The following is a 23,121-nucleotide window of genomic DNA, read 5'->3' as shown; positions in this document are numbered from 1 at the left end:
TTTTTTTTTTAAGCCTAAGTTTGAAAATAAGTAGATGGAAATAGGCAGTTAAAAGAGCCAATTATTGGTGGAAGTGAAGCCAGTCTGCACTCATGAGATGTAAACGTCATTTAGGTAAAATGAGCTCCCTGGTCATGGAAATGATAGTTGAAAGGAGGAGTTGATTAGCCTTCTTGGAAATGGCAGTAAATGAAGCGTCTCTTCCTCAGAAGGTGGCGGCGCTTTTGTGTCTGCCATGTTGAAGTATTTCTTGATGTGGAGGTGGATGTGTGATTCCCTCCCCTCCCTCGACTAAGACACTTGTGTTCTCAGGCACAGGAATGAAAATTCACTCTTCTGTGTTTCCTAAGTGCTACTCAAGAGTAAGTGGAGCTCGGGAGTGGTGCTTGGTGCCGCGAGATGAACACATGAGAGGACAGTTTAGATGAGGGGCTCTGAGAAGGAGCCTATGAGCTAAGCGTGGAGATGAGTGGATGTTAGCCCAGCGAAAGGAGCCCCTGGAACCCAAAGACCGGTCTGAAATCCAGTTGACATTTAAAGGGAGGAGCCAGAGATCTGACCCCGGACCTTGAGGCAGTGCAGTGGTGGATGTGAGGATAGGACACGCTGCTCAGGTGCGTGAAGGCCCAGATCCCAACGTGAGTACGGGTGTAGGTCCCAGCCAGGCCTGGCTCCTTGGGGATTCAGTCCTGCTTCCACTACTTGCTGATTTGAATGATCTTGAGAAACTACCTCCGCTCCCCCTGTGCCAGTTACCAATCCCGGGGAGGACTCCAAACAGGAAACAGTCAAGCACAGATGGGACAATACTTAGAAGGCAAAATCGCCTTCAGCATTGGGCGTTGGTCCCCTGTGGCCAGCGAGTGTCTGCACGGTGGCAGGGCAGTTCGCTTACATGCACCCCTCCTGCCTCATGGAAGGACCCCCATCCCTTCCCCACAGAGAGCAGTATGGAGGGCCAAGTGTTTTAGGAGGCACACATTTTTAAGCAGGGAAAGTCATTGAGCTTGAAATAAGGAAAGTTCCCACACAGGTGACAATGACGAGCCCAGCACAGGTCCTGTGGGCTCATTACCCTTTGGCCAGGAAGTATTCCCCAGCCCGAGGACCAGTCTCAGGCAGCTGAGTGGGGTTCGCCAGGGTGCTTTTCCCAGCACTCAGTTCCCAGCAGGTTATGGCAAGTACCCATTGCAGTGGTTTCAGAGTCCAGTGAGCTACAATCAAGGTTAGGGTCTTTCTTGGCACGGATGTGTGGGCGCACCACGAGGTGGCGCCAAACTACGGCAAATGAGCGCCGGCGGCCCGGGAAGGTCTGGCCGTGGTTTACACTGAGATCTACGCCCAAGTAGCCAAGTGCCTGAGATCGTTTGTAGGCTTTTTTCTATAATTCGAGGCATGTGAGGTCCTTTTACAATCTAGTCCTGAAGAGTTCGGGTTTTGTGTCCTCCGGCACAAGGGTCCTCGGGCGCTCAGTGGTTGTCGACAGACCCAGATGGGGCGCCTTCAGCGGCTTCCAGTCTTGCCCGCCCTTTCATTGGTCCAGCTTCCCAGGAAGAGGGCGGGTCTACCACTTGGGCTCCCTTTGTCCCAAAACATTTTGCAGAGACCAACCCCAGTTCCTAGGATACAAACCCCGCAGGCATTTGTCTAGAGAAGGCGTCCTTTCATGCTGTGGTTCTCAGCCCCGGCCTGTGCCTGCCAGTCATTTAGGGCACTTTTTAAAAGTTCGCTGAGGCCAGGGCTGATTCCAGAGATTCTGCGTAAGTTGGTTTGATGCATCGGTCTGTGTTCAAGCCCTCTGGTGCCCAGGGCCGACACTGCCTTGCTGAGGTCAGCCGGTCAGCTTGGGTGAGCTGGTTCCCGCCACGCCAGATGAATGGGGAGCTGCGTGGGCAAGAGGGCTGTTCGACCCCCTTAACGAGGCCCTGGGAGGTCTCACGTTTCTCTTCTGCTTCTCTGCTTCACTGGCGTCCCGTCTAGGTCAGCAGGCCGCCGGGGAAGCAGCTAGAAAGGTCACTGTCTAGCTGGGTGCAGACCAGGCTGTTCCAGGCTGCACCCCGTGGCTGCGGTGATGGCCCTGAGGGTGGGCTTGTGCAGTCAGCGTCTTCAAGTGTGGGCTGCGGGCCCGCCCTTCCGCCACCCGTACTGTCTCCCGGCCCAGCCCCGGCTCCAGCAAAGTCGATGCTCAGGGTACACTCCATCCCCTCCCCCTCCCTTCTCCCCTAAGGCACTTGCGGTTCGCAGCAGTGACTCTAATCTTCCTAGAGGAATGCCAAATCCTCCTAACTTCCGGGTCATTGTGGCAGGGATCTGCAGCTGCAGCCAGAGCTGTTGACATGGGGGGGGGGGGAGGGGAACGCGTATGTGGCACCAGGCGGTGCCTCTCCCGGAGGTCCCGGGGCTGCGTGGGGGCTGCGTGGTCACGCTGGTTATCGGCGCCACCGAGGGCCCTACGAAACCGCTTCAGGTCCGTCCTCCTCAGCTACCAGCACGGCCGGTTCAAGACCAAGACCCTGACCAGGGCCTCTGGGGCCATGTGTGGTCTGGCCCGGGCCTACCTTGACAACTTCTTTCTCTCTCTTTTTAAAAATACCTTTATTTTGGGAAATTCCCTGGCAGTCCAGTGGTTAGGACTCAGAGCTTTCACTGCCAGGGGCCGGGTTCGATCCCTGGTTGGAGAACTAAAAATATATATTTTTTTTTTTTTTTAAAGTAAGGCTGAGATATAATTTACAGTGAAATTCACCCTTCTTGGTATGCATTTCTCAGTACTTTGACAAACGTGTACAGTTGTGTAACCCTGCAATCCATAGAGAATATTCCCACCACCCCAAAGTTCCCTCTTGCACCCCAGCCCCTGGCAGCCTGCCACTGATCTGTTTCTGTCGGTGCAGTGTGCCAGTCTCTCCTTGCCACTCCCCTCACTCCGGGGTTTGCATTTACTGATTCCACTCCGTCCCCTGTGGACCTTGGTCCCTGACCTCACAGTGTACTGTCCCCCTGCTCCGGATCCATCCTCCCCCAGGACGCTGGGAGTTAACCCCTCCTCATCCTTCAGCTCTCACCTCATGTGTCATTTTTCAGGAAATGTGCCTCCCCCTCAAGACTCTGTCCGGATTCACACACCAACACTGGGCTCTTGAAAGCACTTTGGCCGGGGGGCTGGGGTTGTAGTTAATCACTGTGTGGGATAAAGGCTGCCTCCCCTCACCTATTAAACTTTCCATGCAGGCAGGAACGTGTGTTTTTCTCATCACTGTATTCCCTAGAACAGAGAAGGTGCTCAATCAAAATTTGTTGAATTAATGAAAGGAAACCCCAATGACAGGAACGGTGCTCTCCAGCTTCTGTGCCTCAGCTTTGGGCCTGCGCAGATCGGACGGCTGCAGTCAGGCTCAGGGAACCTTGACCCGGACCGCGACCTCCCGGAGGAGAGAGAGGTCTCGACCACAGAACAGGACTCCATCTCCCAGCCCTGGATCTCTAATAGGGGAAGGGGTGTGTGTGGTCTCTCCCCCTCTAGCAGCCACGCGTGTTTGCTGGAGTTTCACCCGCATCCACCCCGTTCCCCAAGCCAGAAACCTAGAAGTTTCTCCCGGGTCTCTTTTCTCACCGGTGTCTCTACCCCCCTCGCTACCACCTCTCAGACTGTCTGCCACTCAAGCCTGATCCCTTCAGGACCCCTTAACCGCCCCACACCCACCTCACCGACCTCAGGCGGCCCTTTACCCTGCCCTGGGCCTTGTCCCAAGCCTTCCCCCTCCTTCCCGCCCCGCGCGTCCCGCAGTCAGGACACGCTGTTTGGGTCGCAGGACGGCGCGTCCTTCCGCGAGGCTCTGTCGGATCCGGGACTGCACCCACCGCATCCCCCGCATCCTGACGCGCTGACCCTGCTCTGCTTTCCTCCAGAACATCGCTAACCTAGCACGCTGTCCGTCTTCACGTGGGCACTGCTACCACCTGCCGCTAAACTGCGATCCCCTCCCAGCCAGAGCTTCCATCCTCTTTTGTTCACGGACAGAACAGTGCCTGGCACGTAGTAGGCGCTCAGTAAACTTGTGTTCTTGACGGTTCTGGCGTCTCCCTGGGATGTCCGGCCCTTCCCGGCACTCCCGGAGCTCCCTCCCCTCCCCTCCCCTCAGGACAATTCCAGGGTCTCTCCCCAGGGGACCCGCCCCGTCCCGCCCCGTCCCGCCGGCTGGTAAGAATCAGCTGCTTCTCTTAATCCCCGGGGCTTTCCAGGCGGCACCCGTCAGTTGTTTGGGCAGATGGGCTGGGCGCTGCCGGGGCAGGACCATGTCTTTGAACCCACGTGGCTTACAGAGTGAATGCTCAATCACGGTTGAGAGTGAATTCGGAACTAGTGACCCAGGCCTGGGTCCCTTCCTTCCCCAATCTGTCAGTTCGCTACCCTCTAAGCGCTAGGAACGGCCGGCCTCGCCTCTCACGCCATGACTGCCCGCGGCACTCAAAGACCCCCTACATGCTTGCTTTGATAAGTGACCAGAAGCCCGGGGACCTAGAGAGTGCTGTTCAGAGACAGATTCAGAAGCCTTCTGGGGGCTGTTTCCACTGCTCCTTCCACCTCTCTCGCCCGTGGGGCCAGGACAGATTCCAGACCAAAAACAGGCTTCAGGCTCTTCGGCGTGACCCCTTGCAGCCGGAGGGTGAGCACAGGGCGAGGAGCCCCCCCCCCCGCCCACGGAGCGGGGCGGGCGCGCGCGCTCAGGGGGCGGGGCCCGGGGCGGGGCGGGGCCCGGGGCGGGGCGGGGCCCGGGGCGGGGCGGGGCCCGGGGCGGGGCGGGGCCCGGGGCGGGGCGGGGCCCGGGGCGGGGCGGGGCCCGGGGCGGGGCGGGGCCCGGGGCGGGGCGGGGCGGGGGGCGGGCGGGCGCGCGTCTCGGGCCGGGCGGCGGGCGGCGGGCGGCGGGCGGCGGGCGGCGGCCGCAGCGGGCGGGCGCACTCCGGCAGAGCCATGCTGGCGGCGCGCGTGGAGTATATCGCGCCCTGGTGGGTAGTGTGGCTGCACAGCGTCCCGCACGTCGGCTTGCGCCTGCAGCCGGTGGACAGCACCTTCAGGCCCGGCGATGAGAGTTACCAGGAGGTGAGTCCGCGCCGCCCCCGACCCGGCGCCCCAGGTCCCCGCGCCACCCCTTCCGCCCTCCCAGCCCGCCGCTCTCCACAGGCGTCCAGACCCCGCCCCCCACTCTCCCCGCAGCCTCTTCGCCCCTTCTCCCCTTTCTCCGCGAGTCCTTGGCCCACGGCCCTCCCGTCTGGGAACCTCATGGGCCGGGACAACTGGAAAGATGGGAGTTAAGCCGGCCGAGGGACACGGGGGGAAGGGTGCAGAGGCTGCCTGCGGGGGGGCGGGGAGGCTGAGCGCCGAGGGGGAGGGCAGCGCCGCGCGGCGTAGGGGCATTTGTGCCCGTACCCGGGGATTCCGCCGCGCCAGCTGCGGAGATGCTGAGGAGCGCCCCGCCGTTTTCCTCCTTCTGCGGTTACAAGACGCGCTCTCTCTGGGAGAAGTTTAGGCAGAAACTGACCGGAGTCTCACGGTTCGTCTCCGCAGCAACCCTCCTCCCCAGCCCCTGCTTGCAGCGTGGAAGCCGCTGCCAGCACCTCCACTTGGGTCCCTCCTGGAAGGCGACAGAGCTGGGGGAGAGGGGTGTGGACCCTCAGCTACGTGTGGATATTTGGGGGAAGGAAGGTGGCCCCCATCAGCCCCATCTCACACCAGCGCACCCTCCTTCTCCGTACAGACACACCTTCTAGGCCCTGGATTTCTGGGATCTTAGCGGCTTGGCCAGCCACTCGCCTCATCCCTGCAATTCTCGCCTTGCCCTGCTCTGCTGGCCTCCGCGGTTTCTGCACCCCTGGGGAGAAGGGGTGCTCCCCAGGCTTCCCCGCCCAGACGAACTGCAGAATCTCCCAGCCTTCTCAGGTGTGGCCCAGCCCACTCCAGCCCCTGTGGCCAGGCTGAGTAGTTTTCTGTTGGGTCAAAGATTCCGGGGCCTGGAAGTCCAAGATGGGGCCCATTTGTTCAGCACTAAGCGCCGGTCTCAGGACTTTGACCCCCGGCGGCCTCTGCCTGCGTGTCAGGCTCTCCGCGGTCTCCCGGTGTGAGGCCAGCCAGGGCAGAGCGGGGCCTCCAGGGAGGCTGAGCAGGGAGTCGGCTGTTCACCTCTCCGCTGCCAGGACTCTCTCCCGCAGGGCGCCCGGGATCCTGATCCAGTAGGGGGTGCAGGGCGCCAGCGACAGGGAGTCTAATAATAACCCCTAGTGTCCCCGTCACCCTCGGGCCCCAGGCAGATGGTGCCTGCCCTTCCAGAAGGAGGAGAGAATCAGGACCCCTTCCTGCTCTTAGGCAGGGATCCGTCGCCCGGTTTGGCTTCCCGAGTTCGTTTCCTTCCCTGTCTGTCTGCCCCTCCCTCTCCCCAAGCCCTGCCTGGGGAAGGCAGTTCCCTGAGAATGTAGCCACCTGGGGAGAGCTCCAGGGAATCTTCCGCTCCCAATGAATGCATGAAAAGAGGCGGATATGATTTCAGAGACAGCTGTGTTGCTTGTGTACTGTGTGTGTGTCCGACCCCACGTCCGTGTGTCCCAAACCCCGCGTCCCAGATCCTGTCCCTGGGGTCTCCAACCATAGCTTTCTCCTTTCCCCCGGAGGAAAAGTAAACTCTCGGCCTGGGTGGAGAGGACCTTGGTGTGTGGGGAGGGGTGGTAGGGCACTCCCCCCGCCAGAGACAGCTCCCGTCTGGCCAGCAGCTGTGGTTGGCAGGGCCTGAGCCTGGGCCACCCCCCTCGGTCCCCTGGAGAGGTGGCAGACGAGCCAGAGGGACCCACTCACAGCCCCTGCCCCTCTCCTCCCCGGGTTCAGACCCTGGCACACTGCTGGCATCCCCAGGGCCGCCGCCTAACACCCAGCCCCACCCCTACCCTCCATGTCCTGCTTAGGCCGCCTGAGGGCTCTGAGTGGGAGATGAGTCTGGTGAGCCTGGATGGGAAGTCTGGCTCTGGGTATTTATTTAAGGCGGCTCCTATTTTGGTAAGTTTCCCTGTTGTCTGACCGTGGGTCTCTCCTGGACGTCCCCATCTTCGTCCCCTTCCTCCTGAGCGGCGATCACCGCCCGAGTCAGGGCACCACGTCAGTTAACGCCCTGGATTGGACACGTTCTGCTGTCAGTGATCTCAGTACTCAGCACACTTGCCTAGGGAGAAGCCCAGTGCCGGGGGGGGGGGGGGGGGGTGGTCACGTGATAACCAAGGCAACCAAGGCCTTCTAGGCTCAGCACTACAGCAGCTGAGTAGCTGGGATTGGGGGGGGGGGCTGTGCCATCCAGCTATCTGCGTTGGAATCCCAGTTTTGTCACTTGCTGTGTGACCATGGCAGGTGTCTGTACCTCTCTGAGCCTCACTTTCCTCCTCTGCAAGTACTAAATGAGATGTCCCTTGAAACATGCTTAGTACGTAGAGGGTCCCATAGCACGTGATAGGACCCAGTGACGCAAATCATGACGCAGACTGGCCTTGAGGTTCAGAAACGTGTCCAAGTACAATAACCCATGGAGAACACAGACGGAAGATCTCTGTCTACAGTCACTGATCAGGAAGGACTGAAAGACTCATGCAGAGGGGGCTTCAGCTCATGCCCCAAACATCCAAGTGAACAGTACCGTCCTGTGGTACTGTGTGTGTGTGTGTGTGTGTGTGTGTGTGTGTGTGTGTACACAAAGATTAAATGGAACTGGGAACAGGCAGTGCATCCTGGAAAGCTCCGGGGTGGGGACAAGCCGTGCAGGGGATCTGGAAGGCAAGGAGGTCTAGGAGTAAAAAGCAGGTCGCCTGGTGACTGGGACATCCTGAGCAAAGTCAGTTCCCAGAACTTCCTTGAGGAAGCAGAGCTCCCAGTCACTTTCTGGGGTCTTGGGGAGCCATGGAAACCCCCTGATGGCTGTCCTTCCATCCCTCCCTGCCAGTCGACTTGACCCTGAGTCTTCGCTCAGGCTACCTGGGCTCCATCCACCAGGCTCTTGGGGAGGTCGTGCCCGGTCTGTCTGCAGAGGCAGGTGAGGCAAGCCCCAGGTGGAGGAGGGTGCCCCGGCCCCGCTGGGCCCCCAGCCCCATCCGGGGAACCAGCCCAGACCTCTCAGCCTGACTCTGCTGACCTCTGCCCGGGGAGAAGGAGTGGAGATGGAGCGGATCCCTGCTTCGAGGGGCTACTAAAGGGACCCGATCAGGTAGCGGGTGTAAAGCATGTGGCCAGCGCCCGGCGCTTCCTAAGTTGCCACAAGCCCTGCTTGGCAAGGAGGAAGCCCCAGCTGGCCAGGTGCCCATTAGACAGAGTTGGGGACAACAGAAAGGGCCCCTGGCACTGCCCCCAGCAGTGACTCCCAGAACAAGCCACTTCAGTTTCCTCCTTCAGTTGCCACCGTCACCACGCACCCACCTCCCCGGAGAGGTGGGAGACCAGACACTGAGGGTCTACTGTCCTTGAGAGGGTCTGGAAGCTCCAAAATGCTGCGCAAAGGTTGACCGTTGCTGCTGCCGATGTGCAGGAGCCTCCTGTGTGCTCCCTGTTCCGTCTTTCCTAGCCCCGCATCCGTAGCCCAGCCGTTCTCTTGGGACGCGCATGAGGAAGTAGAGGAGACACTCTTAATTTTTTACACGGAGGCACGGATTTCCGTGTGTTGACCTTAGGTGGTTCCGCTCATAGACTCCCCAGAGAGTCCCAAGTGTGTGTCCTTAGGCCGGGGGAGGCGGCGGGGGAGGGGCTAGACCCAGAACTATAGGGCTCCCCCCAGCCTGGGGGGCAGTCCTCAGGAGGAGAGGCCAGGCGGGGAGGCCCGCCGGCAGGATTTGAGAGGAGCCGAGCTTGGGAAGAGGAAGCCGCCTTCACCCAGTCTGAGCCCTGAGTCACGGTCAGCGGGACAGTCACGCTGCCCCCTGCCCCCTGCCCCCAGGGGTGGAGGGGCTTCACCCTTATCCAGTCACTGCCTCTCCCTCCAGCTCCTCGCCCCCTGGCCTCACCCCTAGGCTGGCTCGCTCTCTGTCTCCTGGGGTCTCGGGGCGAGGGGCGCTCGGGCTGTTGCCCACTCCCCCCGCCCAGTGCAGGAGCCCCCTGGGGTGCAGCTGCAGCCTCGGCGTTCACAGAATGCCAGTCGGTCACTGCTGCCCCCAGCTCGGGTCCTGGGTTTGTGCTCTGGTTTCTCATCACAGAGTGACAAACCAGAGCTAATGGAAGTCACTGTGATGAGGGGAGAGGCCCGAGCCCTGACGCAGGGGCTAGGGGCCGGGTGCTGGGCGGGACGGCGCTGTGGTGGCCGCAGGAGATGACCTGGAAAGCTCCTTTCTCGGCTCTGTCAGGGCAGGAGGCCTTGTGAGCAGAGCTCCTGGCTTCCTCTGGACGGGAGGTCCTCCCTGTAACGCCCTCCCCCCACCCAGGCACATGGGGGCCTGCAGTGTTAATTAGAGGCTGGAAAATAATTGCCCGTTGGCCGGTGGCCCGTGACACCAAGGTGGCTGTGGGAGATGGCTCTTCAGGCTCCTCTTCCCTCCCCCCTCCAACTCCTCCTTCCTCTAACCCTAACCCTAACCCCTCTGCCCCTGTCCTCGTGCTCCCAGCGCCCGAGGAAAGTTCTGGAGGGGAACTGCTAACAAAAGGGCCTCCGCATTTGGGTTTCCCAGACAGGGCCTCCCGGGGCTGGGCTGCATCAAGGGTAATCGAACTGAGGCCAGACGCCCAGCTTGGGGAGCCCCCACCCCATCCCCCAGCCTCGGAATCCCAGGGCCCTGCGCACGAGACGGGGCTTGCAGGAGGTCAGGAGGCCGGAGTGGGCTGTGAGGCGTGAAATGGGGGAGCCAGGGCAGGGGCTCGGGGGGTGGGGACGGGCTGTGGTTTGGAGAGATTGAAAGGGCGAGATACTTCCTGGAGGTCCTTCCTTGGTGGATGGGGACCCATGATAGAGTCAGTGGGTTTTCCTGTTTGGGGGGAGATTGAGGGTGAGGCTGTCCAGGGTAGCTGGGAGGAAGTCTGGCTGTTAACCAGTCTCTAATCTATACAAAAGGTTTATCCAGGTTTTTGTTACTTTCTTTTTAATTAGGATTAACTTATAGGGAAGTGAACATCCTTAAGTGTACACCTCAATACGTGTGTGTGTGTGTGTGTGTGTGTGTGTGTGTGTGACACCATCCCAGTCAAAGTGTATTCCTGACCCCCCAGGAGGCTCCATCCCACTTGATTCCCTCCCAAAGGTAGTTACTATTTGGACCTCTATCACTACAGATGAGTTTCTCTGACTTTGCATCTTACGTCAGTTAAACCACACGGTCTCTGCTGTGTCATCTGGCTTGTTTCCTCCACCATTACATCTGTGAGATTCTCCCGTATCACTGGCTGTCATAACTGCGTCATATTCCATCGTGTGGCTCCAATCCCTGTTATCTATCTGATCTCTTGTTGGTGGGCATTTAAGTTGTTTCTGATGTTTGGCTATTACCGCAGTGTTAGGCTGCTGTGAACATTCTTGCACGTATCTTGTGGGGGACATGAGCCCTCCTTTCTGCCAGGTGAGTATCCAGGAGTGGGGTTGCTGGCTCTTGGGGTATATGCACACTGCACAGTGGTTTGCAACTTGTGAAGGGGGTCCTGGGCTTTAGCAGAGGGGCCTCAGGCCTGCGAGGGGGGGGCCAGGACAAAGCTTGGCATTTACATCCACCCCTCAGTCAGGGGCGCTCTGTATATCAGCGCTCCGCTAAGCGAGTCTGAAGAAAAGGTTAAGCTACTATAAACAGTTTGAGAAAGTCTGTTGACACTAATCAGTGCTTCCCCAACTTCAATGAGATACAGATCTCTTGGGATCTTCTCTTGGTGCGGTTCTGATTCACTGGGTCCAGGGTGGGGCTTGAGACACTGCGTTCTGCATTTCAGAAGATGTCAATGCCGCAGGGTTGGTGAACTTCACTTTGAATAGCAAGGCTCTAAACCCCCATCCTTGCCTTCTTCCCCTTGGCCTGGGGCTACAGGGCCTCCTGTGAGGGGCATGGGCTGGGGGCCGGCTAGTGGCAGCTTCTTCCACCGTCTCACCAGGCCAGCCTCCTGGCACAGTCCATGGGACAGGCCCAGTGGCCCTGGCCCGGGAGCCCCAGCGCCTGCCACCCGGGAGGACTGCCGCAGGGGGGTGTGGTCAGGTCCACTGGGCCTTCCCAGCTACCTGGAGGAGGAGGGCTTACGACCCAGGCTGCTGAGTCGGGGCTCGGGGAGCAAGTTCCTGGCAGTACCTAAGACGTATTTATCCCAGGTGGAGGTGAAAGCCACACTTCGTCACATCCACCCTGAGCCATCTCTCCTGTCCTCTTCTGGGCTGTCCCCACTGCTTTGGCCATTTGTCCGTGAGGCTCAGAAACCTGTCGGTCCAGGTGACCAGCGGAGCAGGTCAAGTCAGGGGTCCGCAGGCCGGCCCAAGCCCTCACGGGCCCGAGCGGCAGAGTGGGCTCAGCAGATACCCTCTCCCCTGTGAGGCTCTGCCCACCCCCCTCCAAGACGACGCCGGGCCTCGGGACTGCAGACCCCAGCCTCTGTGTTCAGGGTTGTCTCCTGGTGTGCGCATGCTCCTGCCTGAGTCTTGTCTCCGCCTTAGACCAGAAGGGTCCCAGTGTCTCCCCGACTCTGCCGATCACCCTGCCCCGACAGCCCAGACTGGAGCGCTGGGGGTTCTGGGCTGGGAACGACTCGGGGCACGTGGGCAGCGGGGCGAGGCTGTCAGCTCAGGAGCCTGACTTAGAGCCAGGCCCAGCCCTGGCTGGCGGCCACCAGTCCTGGTGCCATCTGGTGTCCATCTGGCTGAATCAGGAGATTGGAAGGCAAGGAGTGGGGGGCTCTGGGCCTCCTGACAGATAGCAGCTCCTTCTGTAGGACCCTGAGTTGCTCGGCGGGCCTGAGACGGCATTTCCTCCCCCCTTCAGAATTCTGGGCTTTGCTGCCACAATTGGCATCTGGGGGTCGCCGTCCCTTTCAAGATGTGATGAGAGGGACGCCCCAGGTGCATCTCCTGACGTCTCCCCCTCCCCCAGCGCAGAGTTGGTCTCTGGTTGAGGATGTACCCCGATACCTGGAACAAGGCTCGGTGGGGCAGATCCACCAGGGCATCCCTTCCCCGCCCTGCGACAGGCCCCACTCAGCTTCTGAGACACCCCACCCAGCCCCGTGTCCTCCAGGAGGCCTTGGATGCTCTGATCCCATGGACGTCCGTCTCCTTGTGTTCCTCAGTCACACAGAGCACTGCCCACAGACCTCACTGTCCGGGGATGATTCCTGCCTTGTCTCTTGGGCAGCTCAGAACATCCATCATCAGACAGGGCCTGGTCCGCACCTGCATCCAGGTGTGTAAGCCCCGGACCTGGGGGCCAGGCTTGAGCCGCTCCTCCTAACACCACTTGTCTCGTGTCCTCCCCCACCCACACCTAAGCTCCTCTGCCCCCCGCTCCCTGCCCAGCCCGAGGGCAGGGCGCTTCCCAACACCCCTGCCACCCATGGGAGCGAGTGCTGACCCAGGCCTCTCCCTCCTCAGTCGCTGCTGTTCCTGGGGCTGGTGGCCGCCGTCGGGCTGGGCCTGAACCTCGTCTTCCTCGCGGCTTACCTGGTGTGCGTGTGCTGCTCCCCACAGAACAGTGCGGTGCAGACCAAGCGTCGCCACCCCTGCTGCATCACCTGGACGGCCGTGGTGGCTGGGCTCGTCTGCTGGTGAGTGTCCCTCCGCGCCGGGCCCGGCGTGTGCGGCTCGGGCGGGGGGTGGGGGGGGGTCTCCGTGTGAGGCTGCGAGGCGGACACAGCGGAAGAAAAGTGGGCCTGACCATCTGGGTCTTGCCAGTGGTCAGCCTGATGACCAGGACACCCCTTCCTCGCCCTCCACTTCCCGCACCCCCCCACCCCGCCGCCGGCAAACCCCAAGTGGCTCATCAGCTGTCTGGCCACGTTCTCCTTCCTGCCTGAGCTCCGGGTACCCGGATGGGAGGGCCTGTCTCCAGGGTGAAAGCTGTGCCTTTTCTCGCCAAACAGTGGGAATCAGATGTCCTGGATGGCGAGGGGAGGCTCCCGAGCATCCCTAGCCCCTGCCCCGGGGTGGGCCTCTCCAGCCTGGCAGCGAGCTCCCTGAGCAGTTGACCAGCGACGTCTCTGCTCTCTGCGTCCTGTCCCCTCCCAGCGGCCGCCCGGGGTCTGCGATCAAAGTCTGACTCCAGTCCAGATCAATGCCATCTTCTCACAAGATCAATAGCTCTTAGCGCCATCAGCTGGGTCTTCTTTGCTTCGGATGGTGAAGTGAGGCTTTCTAACTTTGTGTCAGAGCCACGCTGCCCAGGCAGTGTACACACACACACACACACACACACACACACACACACACACACGGGCCTTGTTTTCACCAGTTCTATTTGTCTTGTTTTTATATCTACAGAGGTTTTTCCAAAAGCCCCAGTTCCTCCTGAAACGCTCCGGGGGGTGGTCCCACTCAAGGGGTGGAATGCATTGTGGCTAATTTTCCATTGTATCCAAGAACCCACAGCACTGTCTCGGCAGCAGGACAAGAGGCAGATGGGGCTCATCCCTAGCGGCTCACCTCATCCCCAGGGCTGTCTTCTCCGTTAGATAGCGTTCAAGGTCCCGTCCTGCCTACAGTGTCAGGAGCATCTAAGCCAAAAGATAGGCAAGAACTCAAAGCAGCTTTGCAGGGGTGACAAAGCACCAAGCACGTGGAAGGGAACCAGGGCTGGGTGAGACATGCGGCCGGGGCTTCAATCATAAACTTAAAGGAGAGAGGTTGAGCCATGGTCACAAGTTCAAAGACAAGTATGCCTCCCAGCAGAAAGGAGCCTCGTGCAAAGTACCTGGTATTAAATAGCCTCCTCCTGAGAGTAAGGTGTGCAGGGCGGGCAGGGAGAGACAGGATGGAGACGCCAAAGAAACCAGCAGTGCTTGCTACGCAGGCAGCCCTCTCTCCTATGAACTCAGATTTTTCTGAAAAAAATACTGCAAATGACAGAAGAATACTTTGGAACAGTAAGAATGACTTTGGAGGGTCAATTCCAATAAGTAATCATTACCTGCCACTTAAGGAAAACTCAAAACAGAAGTGTATGTGGCACAGCTCCTTCTTCAGAATTCTCCAGGCTACCTGTGCCAGGCACGAGGGACATGGTGATAAGAAAAACAGCCACCAGTTCTGCCTTCTTGTAGCTCTTGGTTTGTTGGGAGAGACAGAGGATCGTATGCTTGTTTGATTTGAGTACTTATGAATTAAAGGGTAATTTTGGAGGCAAGGCATGGGCGTGAAGTTGGATGGCCCACTCGAGTCGGGCATTAACTGGGTGACAAGGGCACCAAGATCCACAGGATGAGAAGGCGTGAACTAGGCAAAGGTGGGGGCAAGCTGGGAGGAGATACTTCCATGCAGAGGGAATTGAAGTGTGTGCAAAGGCCCTGTGGTGGGGGGGAGGGGAGCAAAGCTTTATTTTTTAAATTTATATTATGGAAGTATAGTTGATTTACAATGTTGTATTAATTTCTGCCGTACAACAAAGTGATTCAGTTATTCTTTTTCATATTCTTTTCCATTATGGTTTATCCCAGGATATTGAATAGAGTTCCCTGTGCTACACAGTTGGACCTTGTTGTTTATCCATTCTGTATATAATACTTTGCATCTGCTAACCCCAAACTCCCAATCCATCCCTCCCTCACCCCGCCTCCCCCTTGACAACCACAAGTCTGTTCTCTGTGAGTCTGTTTCTGTTTCGTAGATAAGTTCATTTGTGTCATATTTTAGATCCCACATATAAGTCATATCATATGGTATTTGTCTTTCTCTGTCTGACTTATTTCAGTTAGTATGATAATCTCTAGGTCCATCCATGTTGCTGCAAATGGCATTATTTCCTTCTATTTTATGGCTGAGTAATATTCCATTGTGTATATGTACCACATCTTCTTTATCCATTCATCTGTCGATGGACATTTAGGTTGTTTCCGTGTCTTGACTATTGTGAATCGTGCAGCTATGAACATAGGGGTGCATGTGTCTTTTTGAATTAGAGTTTTGTCCGGGAATATGCCCAGGAGTGGGATGCACAAAGCTTGTAAGGCACTGAGAGAAGCCAGTGTGGCTGGAGCAGAGGGGCGGGCGAGGGGGCTGGGGTAGGGGTGCAGCAGGGTGGGCGTATCAGCAGTAAGTGCAGTGGAGGTCCGCGGTTACCTTCACTGGAGCTGTGCTCACATTGGAGCCCAGTTGGAGTGAGTTGAGGGAGAGAAGCGGGGAAGGGGGTCAACAAAAGCAGAAGGAGAAGGGATACGAGGTGAGGTTGAGGGGATTAGGAGGGGGAGGTCTGGCTGAGCTCTGACAGCAAGGATCCCGGAGAAGAGGGGAGATTCAATCCGTAGAAGAAAGAATGAACGAGGCAAAAGGGATATGAGGAGAGCTCCCGGCGCTCCTCTCTTTGGGGGGAACAGTGGTTTAATATTTGAGAAAGAGAGTGGTGCTGTTACACCAGAGAGGGGGCGGAACCACAAACTTGTCCCAGAAGACCGGGTGCAATTACACAGCCCCTCCTGAGCCATCATCTCCGATAAATCCATAGACTATGAGAAGACGCAAAAGTAGAATCCTCCGTCGTTGAAAACAGGGAAAGGGAGATTTAAAAGGATGGGAGAGCATTGGCTTGAGGCCGAGTCCCCAGAAAACACTGGATCATGACACAGAACCAGCAGAGAAAGTTAGAAACACAAGGAGCAAACGAAAGGTGTTTTTCAGAGCCTACTGAAATTTAAAAGATGAAGTGACTAAACAGAAGCTCATGGAAATACAATACGTTTAACGTATGAATATTTCTGCATTTGATCAAGGTCCTCCCAGTCTCCCTGCGGATGCTGTATTTACAGATTGTGTGGTGGTGCGGTTAAGTGGATTCAAAGCTGGTTGAACAATTCTGGTTGAATGCAAAGAATACTGATTTACTCATGGGTTCACCAAACTGTAGCTGGTGCGTGCATGCGTGCGTGCGTCAGACACGTGAAGCAGATAGGAACCTTGTTTTAAAATGCACATTCTCAGACCATACTGGTAACAAATGGGTGCGGTGTGCCCCCCGCCCTCCCCCCCACCTACGCTTTTAACAGGTGATTCTGTCCTGTGGTCCATGGACCACTTCCTGAGAAACACTGAATTAGGGGTCAAGGGCACCCTGGAAGGAGGTTTCTATAACAGTCTCCCAGGGGATTCCATCCCAGGTCCTGCCCTGTTTAAAGAAAAAGGGTAAGCGTTTGCACATGTGCCTTCATCTTTCCCCCCGCAAAATCAGCGTTTTGGATGAAAACTCAAGGAGGCTGTTTAATGAATCTTGAGAGGACCCCCAATGGTGTGAGTCAGATGAAGTATGATCAGTGACAGAGGCAAGACTTCGGATGATTTGTTCAGGCTGCAATGTTGGGCTAAAACCAACTAGATGAAATTTCACAGGGATGGATTTAAAGTTCCGCTTTTGTTTAAAACAAAACAAAAAGCAATACGGCAATAGAGGATGAAGGGACGCCTGGGCTTAGCGGCAGTTTCTGGGGAGAAATCCAGGGATATTAATGGACCACAAGGTCAGTGACAGGGAGGCAGGACCCCAGGGCATTAGCCCCCTGCGCTCGGAGCTGGAGGGACCAGCTGAGCTTGGGTGCTTCACTCAGAGGCCACGTTTAAGGGTGACATGGACTGATTAGAGAGAGTTGAACCAGAGGATGATGTAGACCAGGGTCTGGAGGACACATCTGACTCGTAGAGCAGAAAAGGGGTGACACAGAGCCCCATTCAGATGTCTGACAGGGTGCCTTGCAGAACTGGAGGCTTATTCCAGTCTGGCCCCGAGGACAGCCAGGAACCAGCAGGTACGTGATTTACGGTGGTAGGCTTCAGCTCAACCTAACTCAACCTAAGAAGGGACTTTCTAGAAGCCAGAACTTTTCAGTAGGACAGATGCCTCGTGGGTGGTGTGGGGAAGTGGAGGGGAAAGGATAGAGAATGGAGGGAGCATCCCCAACCCTTGGAGGGTTTGGGAGAGGTGAGTGTGATTTCATGAGACCTCAGTGGTCCCCAAGCCCACGTGTGTCAGAGTCACCTGGGGAGCTGGCAAAGGGACGAGTTCCTGAGCCCCTCCCAGACCTACTGTAGCATCAAAATCCCTAGGGCCCGGCCAGCAATCTTCCACCCTTCAGAGCCCCAGGACTAGAGAACAGGAGTATTTTCTTGTTGGCTGAATGAAATGTGCTGCAGAGCTAGTTGGCCAGGCCAGAGACCGCTGCCCCAGAACCTTCCTCCCTCCCCCGGCCAGCCCACCTGCCAGAACTCTAGACCACCCCCTCTCCCCTACCCCCAGGAAAGAGTTCCTCAGCTAAAGTCAAAAACCCGCTCTCATGGATGTTTAAAGGCGCTTCCATCACAATTGCCAAAACCTAGAAGCAACCGAGAAGCCCTTCAGTAGGTGAATGGCTAAATGGTGTTCGTCCAAACAATGGAATATTATTCAGCACTTAGGAGAAGAAAAATGAGCTGTCAAGCCATGGATAAACATGGAGGAATCTTAAATACAGATGACTAAGTGAAAGAAGCCCGTCTGAAAAGGCTACATACTGTATGAGTCCAACCATACGACATTCTGGAAAAGGCACAACTATGGAGACAGTAAAAAGATCAGTGGTTGGCAGGGGTTAGGGGTGAGGGAGGGATGGACGGGCAGAGCACAGAGAATTTTAAGGGCAGTGAAATTACTCTGTATGATACTGTAATGGCGGATACATTTGTCCAAACCCATAAGATTGTATTACGACACCAAGAGTGACCCTAATGTAAACTGTGGACTTTGGGTGATAATGATGTGTCCATGTAGGTTCATCAGTTGTAACAATTGTCCCATTCTGGCGGGGGCTGTTGATGGTTGGGGAGGTGGTCTGGGCGTGTGAGGCGCCACAGGGTATATGGGAAATTGCTGTACTTTCCATTCAATTCATTGTGAAGTTAAAACGGCGCTAAAAAATAGTATACTAACAAAATTTCTCCTCTGGGTGTCACCTCTAACTTTGGGGTCTTGCCCCTAGTGCTGCGGTGGGCGTTGGTTTCTATGGAAACAGCGAGGCCAACGACGGGGTGTACCAGCTGATCTACTCCCTGCACAATGCCAACCACACCTTCTCTGGGATCGATGTGCTGGTAAGGTCGCGGGCAGCCGGTGAGGTCAGCGTGGTGGGAACGAGAGCCCCAGTCAGAGCCCAGCCAGCTCGGCTCCAAGGGGGCCGGACTCCCCTTGGGGCTGCCAGTTGGTCCCGCCAGGAGCCAACCGGCGATTTCTGCTCCCCAGGCTGGGGGGCGGGGGGCGCGGCAGGGGTAGGAGTGAGGACCGAAGGAGAAAGGCTGCGGGGTCCTGGGGGGCAGGACGGCTGTGGGATCAAAGCCCGTCCATCTTCAGCAGAGCTGAGCACTGTGCCATTTGTTCAAGAGGTCCCTGAATGTGGGAAGTCAGCCCCGCGGTGGTTTCTGTGTTCACTTTCAGTGCTGGGTGTAGAGTATGGTGGGTGGCGTCCAGGAGATGTCAACACTCTTCAGAAACAAGTGAAGAGCCCCAAACCCCTCAAGGTGTCCTCCGGGCTCTGGTTTCCAGGCTCCGTGACTCCAGCTGGGGGCTAAGGGTGAAGGATGTGCTGGGCTGGCCAGAGGAGAGGTAGGAGTTTTAGCCCAAGGAACAGGTCCACTTGCGGAGCCTCGAGGGCGGGGAGAGTCAGGGTCTTCAAAAAAAGGTAGCCCATGGCCCCCAGTGCTTGTCACTTTCTCTCTGGAAGCGCTGGCTCTTTCCAGCTGATTTCCCAACAGCCTCAGGTGCCCTAGGAGCCAGGCTCCAGGGCAGTTTTCAGAAATACCAGTCCTGTCCCCCATCACCTCTGGGCCAGTTCCCCAGTAGAGAGGTGACCTCAGCAAATGAGCAATTGTGTCAGGCAGCCTCAGCGACAATCCAGCCCCGACCGGAGCCTGTGGACTTCATCCTGGTGCTGCTGGAGGAGGATTCGACCTCATTGCCCCTCCTCTCCCTTAAGGTCCTCTCAGGTCTTAATCCCCCAGCCCGGCTCCTCCCAGGAGGGACTCCCTTAAAGAGACAGCTGTGCTGCTCCTTGGGGGTACGGCTGGGTGCTGGGTGCCATGGCTCTGGCCTCAGAGAAAGTCCTTCTGGGGAGCCGAGAGTCACACGCCAGAGCAGGGGCCCAGCTCTCCTGCTGAGCTCTTCCAACCACCCCCTGTGTCCACTGGGACCCATCCCTGGGGACTGAGAGCTGTCTGGACACTGGACTGGAGCAGCTCTAATGGGGCGAGGATGGGGCGGCGGCTGGGATTGGGGAGCTGAGGGGCGAACGCTGCCTGACCAGCACTGGGTGGGGCCTGGGTACGACCTGCCCTGGGGGAAGCTCACTCCCTGGGGACCCCTGCCCTCCCCTCTGCCCTGGTGGGGAAGGGGCTCCACCCACCAGCACCAGAACCACTGGAGGAAGAGCCAGCCCCTGAAGGAGAATCCCTTCCCCGGGAAGCCCCAGAGCCATGACCTTCGCTGGCTGACTTGTGACCATTGTGAGGAATGACCCGTGGCTCCCCAGGACTGAGGAAGAAAGTCCCAGAGCTGCCCTGATGGGAAGATTCAAGTTTTTCATGTCCTTATCCCCCGTAGATGAGCTGGGCCTGAGACCCCCAGGCTGGGCCCATCCACCCCAGCTGAGAGCTCCCCAGGGCCAGGGGTGGACATTCTGCAGCAGACCCCAGGTCTCTAAATGCCCCCGTGTTCCTGAAGGGAAGGGTTCCGTGTGTCTCTGGCAGTCAGCCCCTCATCCTCTCTCCACCATTTCTGAAAAGCGAAGGCATGCATCCCAGGCTCTGGTGATGGTCCAGCCGGCCAGGAGCTGCTTGGGTCCTGATGGCCACCTCCTGTGTTGACCTGCGTCCTTGGCTGGGCCTATGGGGCTGGTTTGGGCCTCGGGTGGGCACCCAACACTCCCAGTCCCGAGGGCTCCAGGGGAGGCAGCAGATCTTAGAGGGCTCCCCAGATTGGAGGGGTGAAGGCCAAATATCAGGTAAATGATGTTAGATGAGATAATGCCCTTGAAAGTGCCTGGTAATCTACACAAAACGCTCCACATTGGGAGGGGGGACCCTATGCTAATGGTGCCATTATTATAATTACTGTAACTGTGTATATTACTGTAATCACCACGAAAGAGAGAGGAGGCTTGGATTGGGGGGCGGGGGCACTCGGGAGACAAGTCAGGCGACTAAGACCTGGGCCAGAGCGAGGTGGGCCCTCCCAGGTTCCCCTTCCCAGACCAGAAGCCCCAGGCACTGCGCCCTTCCTCCCTGAGGGAGCCCTGTGCCTCGGTTGGCGGCGGCAGGGTCCTGGATCAGCTGCACACTCTGATTTGGGGGGTCACAAAGGGTCATTTGGGAGTGCCAGGTGGGTCCTTTCTCTGGATCCAGCACCCCCCATCTGGGCCCCAGTGACTCACTCAGGGCATCTTGCACACCTCTAACCCACTGGGGTCTCAGCTTAAAACCAGGGCCTTGGGCTCTACAGCCCCTGGGAGCTCAGCTGGCTCGAGTTTGAGCCACGTGTTCTGGTGGCCACTGAGGCTCCTCTGGGTTCTCCTTTGAGTTGGCATCAGGCCTGTGGGCAGCCCTGGGGAAGGAACTGGGCACAGAGAGGTCGTGTTGCTGCTCCAGGGTAGGGAGCTAGTATGTGTTAGAGCAAGTACTGGAACCCAGGGGTCTGGTTAGCCCTTCCCTTCAAGGCTCTGAGATGGGGGCCCTGCCCCCGGTCTGCCAAGGCTCCACCCCTTCATCTCCTGGCACTTCATTCCACTGCCCGTCTAGAAAACCTCATTAACTCCTTCTCTAAGAGGGAGCTTCCTCCGTCTCAGAGATTTTCAAACTTGAGCTTGCATCAGAATCCCCTGGAGGGCTTGATAAACACAGATTTGGGGGGGGGGGCACCGCAGACTCTCCAATTCTGTAGGTCTGGGACCAGGCTGAGAATTTGCATTTATAATGAGTTCCCTGCTGATAACACCGATCTGCTGGTCCAGGGGCCACAGCTGGAGAACCACTGCTCCATCCTCTGGGGCAACAGCTTCCTCTACCACCTGCTAGCTCGCCCCTAACCCCACCCCAGCCTGGGGAGCTGAGCCGGCCCTCCCGACTGAAGAGTTTCTCTTCCCCGTGGGAGAGCCTGATGCACCTCTGAGTGTCCCCATCCCCATCTCCCTGCGGGGAGCGCCGTGCTGAACCTCTAAGGACCTCTAAGGACGGGAGGTGGAGTGGGGAAGCCGGGGCTGTAAGTCGGTCAACGCTGTGATTTTAATTTTTTCTATTTTGTTTTGTTTCCTATGGGAAGACATCAGGAGGAAAGAGAGGGCCTGGCTTTTGTGTTTTTTTCCAAGGAGGAATTTAAGAAATAGAGAAGTTAAACATGTAGAGCTATGGAAGGGGAAAAAAAGTGGTCTTACAGGAAAAGTTTACAGAGCACTTTTTTTTTTTTTTTGGCTGTGCTGGGTCTTCGTTTCTGTGCGAGGGCTTTCTCCAGTTGCGGCAAGCGGGGGCCACTCTTCATCGCGGTGCGCGGGCCTCTCACTATCGCGGCCTCTCTTGTTGCGGAGCACAGGCTCCAGACGCGCAGGCTCAGTAGTTGTGGCTCACGGGCCTAGTTGCTCCGTGGCATGTGGGATTCTCCCAGACCAGGGCTCGAACCCGTGTCCGCTGCATCGGCAGGCGGACTCTCAACCACTGCGCCACCAGGGGAGCCCAGAGCACTTTTTTTTTTTGGCTGCTCCTCGCAACATGCGGGATCTTACTTCCCCGACCAGGGATCGAACCCGTGCCCCCTGCATTGGGAACGTGGAGTCTTAACCACTGGACCGCCAGGGAAGTCCCTAGAGAGCATTTTTAATGGCCCTGTGGTCTAAAGTGTGTTAGGTATCATATAGGAATACGAAAATATCACACAGTACAGGTTTTGCTCCCAATGTTAACATTTATTAAGAGTGCCTTTGGGGGCTTCCCTGGTGGCGCAGTGGTTGAGAGTCTGCCTGCCAATGCAGGGGACACGGGTTCGAGCCCTGGTCTGGGAGGATTCCACATGCCGCGGAGCAGCTGGGCCCGTGAGCCACAGTTACTGAGCCTGCGCGTCTGGAGCCTGTGCTCCGCAACAAGAGAGGCCGCGATAGTGAGAGGCCCGCGCACCGCGATGAAGAGTGGCCCCCGCTCGCCGCAACTAGAGAAAGCCCTCGCACAGAAACAAAGACCAACACAGCCAAAAATAATAAAATAAATGAATAAATAAATAAATAAATAAAATTAAAAAAAAAAAAAGGGTGCCTTTGGATCAATGGATCCGTTAATCTTATTGAATTGAAAAGGAACGTTTATTAGAGTGAGGTTTAGTTATTGAATTCACTTGTACATGCCCAGTATCTCTGCACTTTGGTATCTCTTAGTCCTTAGCCAGCTTGTAAGAACCAGCAACAAGCCGGGAAAAGGAACAAGCCACTGACACTGAAAGAAATAAAATGCAACAAAGGGGGCCATTCTCTTTTCTGGAACCGGGAACTCCTAGCCTAGCGCAGATGTGAAAGGCCACAAAGTTTGCTGTCAAGTCCCCCCTAATGTGGAGAAACAGTGTTTGCTGCCAGGAGTGGGGTCTGATCACCTCTCTGCAGAGCTCTCCCCGTGGGACACTCCTAAACCTTCTTCTGGGTCTTTTTTATTTATTTTTATTTTTTTGGCAGTACCACAAGGCTTGTGGGATCTTAGTTCCCCGACCAGGGATTGAACCCACGGCCCTCGGCAGTGAAAGCGCAGAGTCCTAACCACTGGACCTCCAGGGAACTCCCATTCTGGGTCATTTTTCTCTTCCTTCCAGACCTGGGGGAGCTGAAGGCTGCCTGGAGGAGTAGCACACACTTCCCGCTTCCAACCACTTGTGCTTGTTGGTGTAGCATGACGGTTTCAGAGCAACGAAGCCCTTCTTCCCCTCGTGCTGACACCCAGGCTCAGAACGGGCTTGGCAGGG

The 23,121-nt window shown here is 57.3% G+C and overlaps 1 protein-coding gene across 8 annotated transcripts in view; it reads left to right on the top strand.

Moving 5' to 3' along the window:
- The first annotated feature begins 4,923 nt into the window (after nucleotides 1-4,923).
- Nucleotides 4,924-23,121, top strand: part of TTYH2 (tweety family member 2) — a 39,972-nt gene continuing 21,774 nt past the window's right edge. For 7 of the 8 annotated variants that reach the window (XM_061175261.1, XM_061175259.1, XM_061175258.1 and 4 more), the window contains exons 1-3: nucleotides 4,924-5,101; nucleotides 12,564-12,736; nucleotides 18,122-18,233. In XM_061175261.1, the coding sequence (XP_061031244.1) occupies nucleotides 4,973-5,101; nucleotides 12,564-12,736; nucleotides 18,122-18,233 (414 nt within the window). In that variant the 5' untranslated portion in view covers nucleotides 4,924-4,972. The remainder of the gene's footprint in view (nucleotides 5,102-12,563; nucleotides 12,737-18,121; nucleotides 18,234-23,121) is intronic. The other variant, XM_061175262.1, reaches the window with a different exon arrangement.

Source organism: Eubalaena glacialis, chromosome 19, assembly GCF_028564815.1.
Source record: "Eubalaena glacialis isolate mEubGla1 chromosome 19, mEubGla1.1.hap2.+ XY, whole genome shotgun sequence".
Lineage (NCBI taxonomy): Eukaryota > Metazoa > Chordata > Mammalia > Artiodactyla > Balaenidae > Eubalaena > Eubalaena glacialis.
The sequence above is the reverse complement of the archived record's forward strand: the minus strand, read 5'-3'. Positions and strand labels throughout refer to the sequence as shown.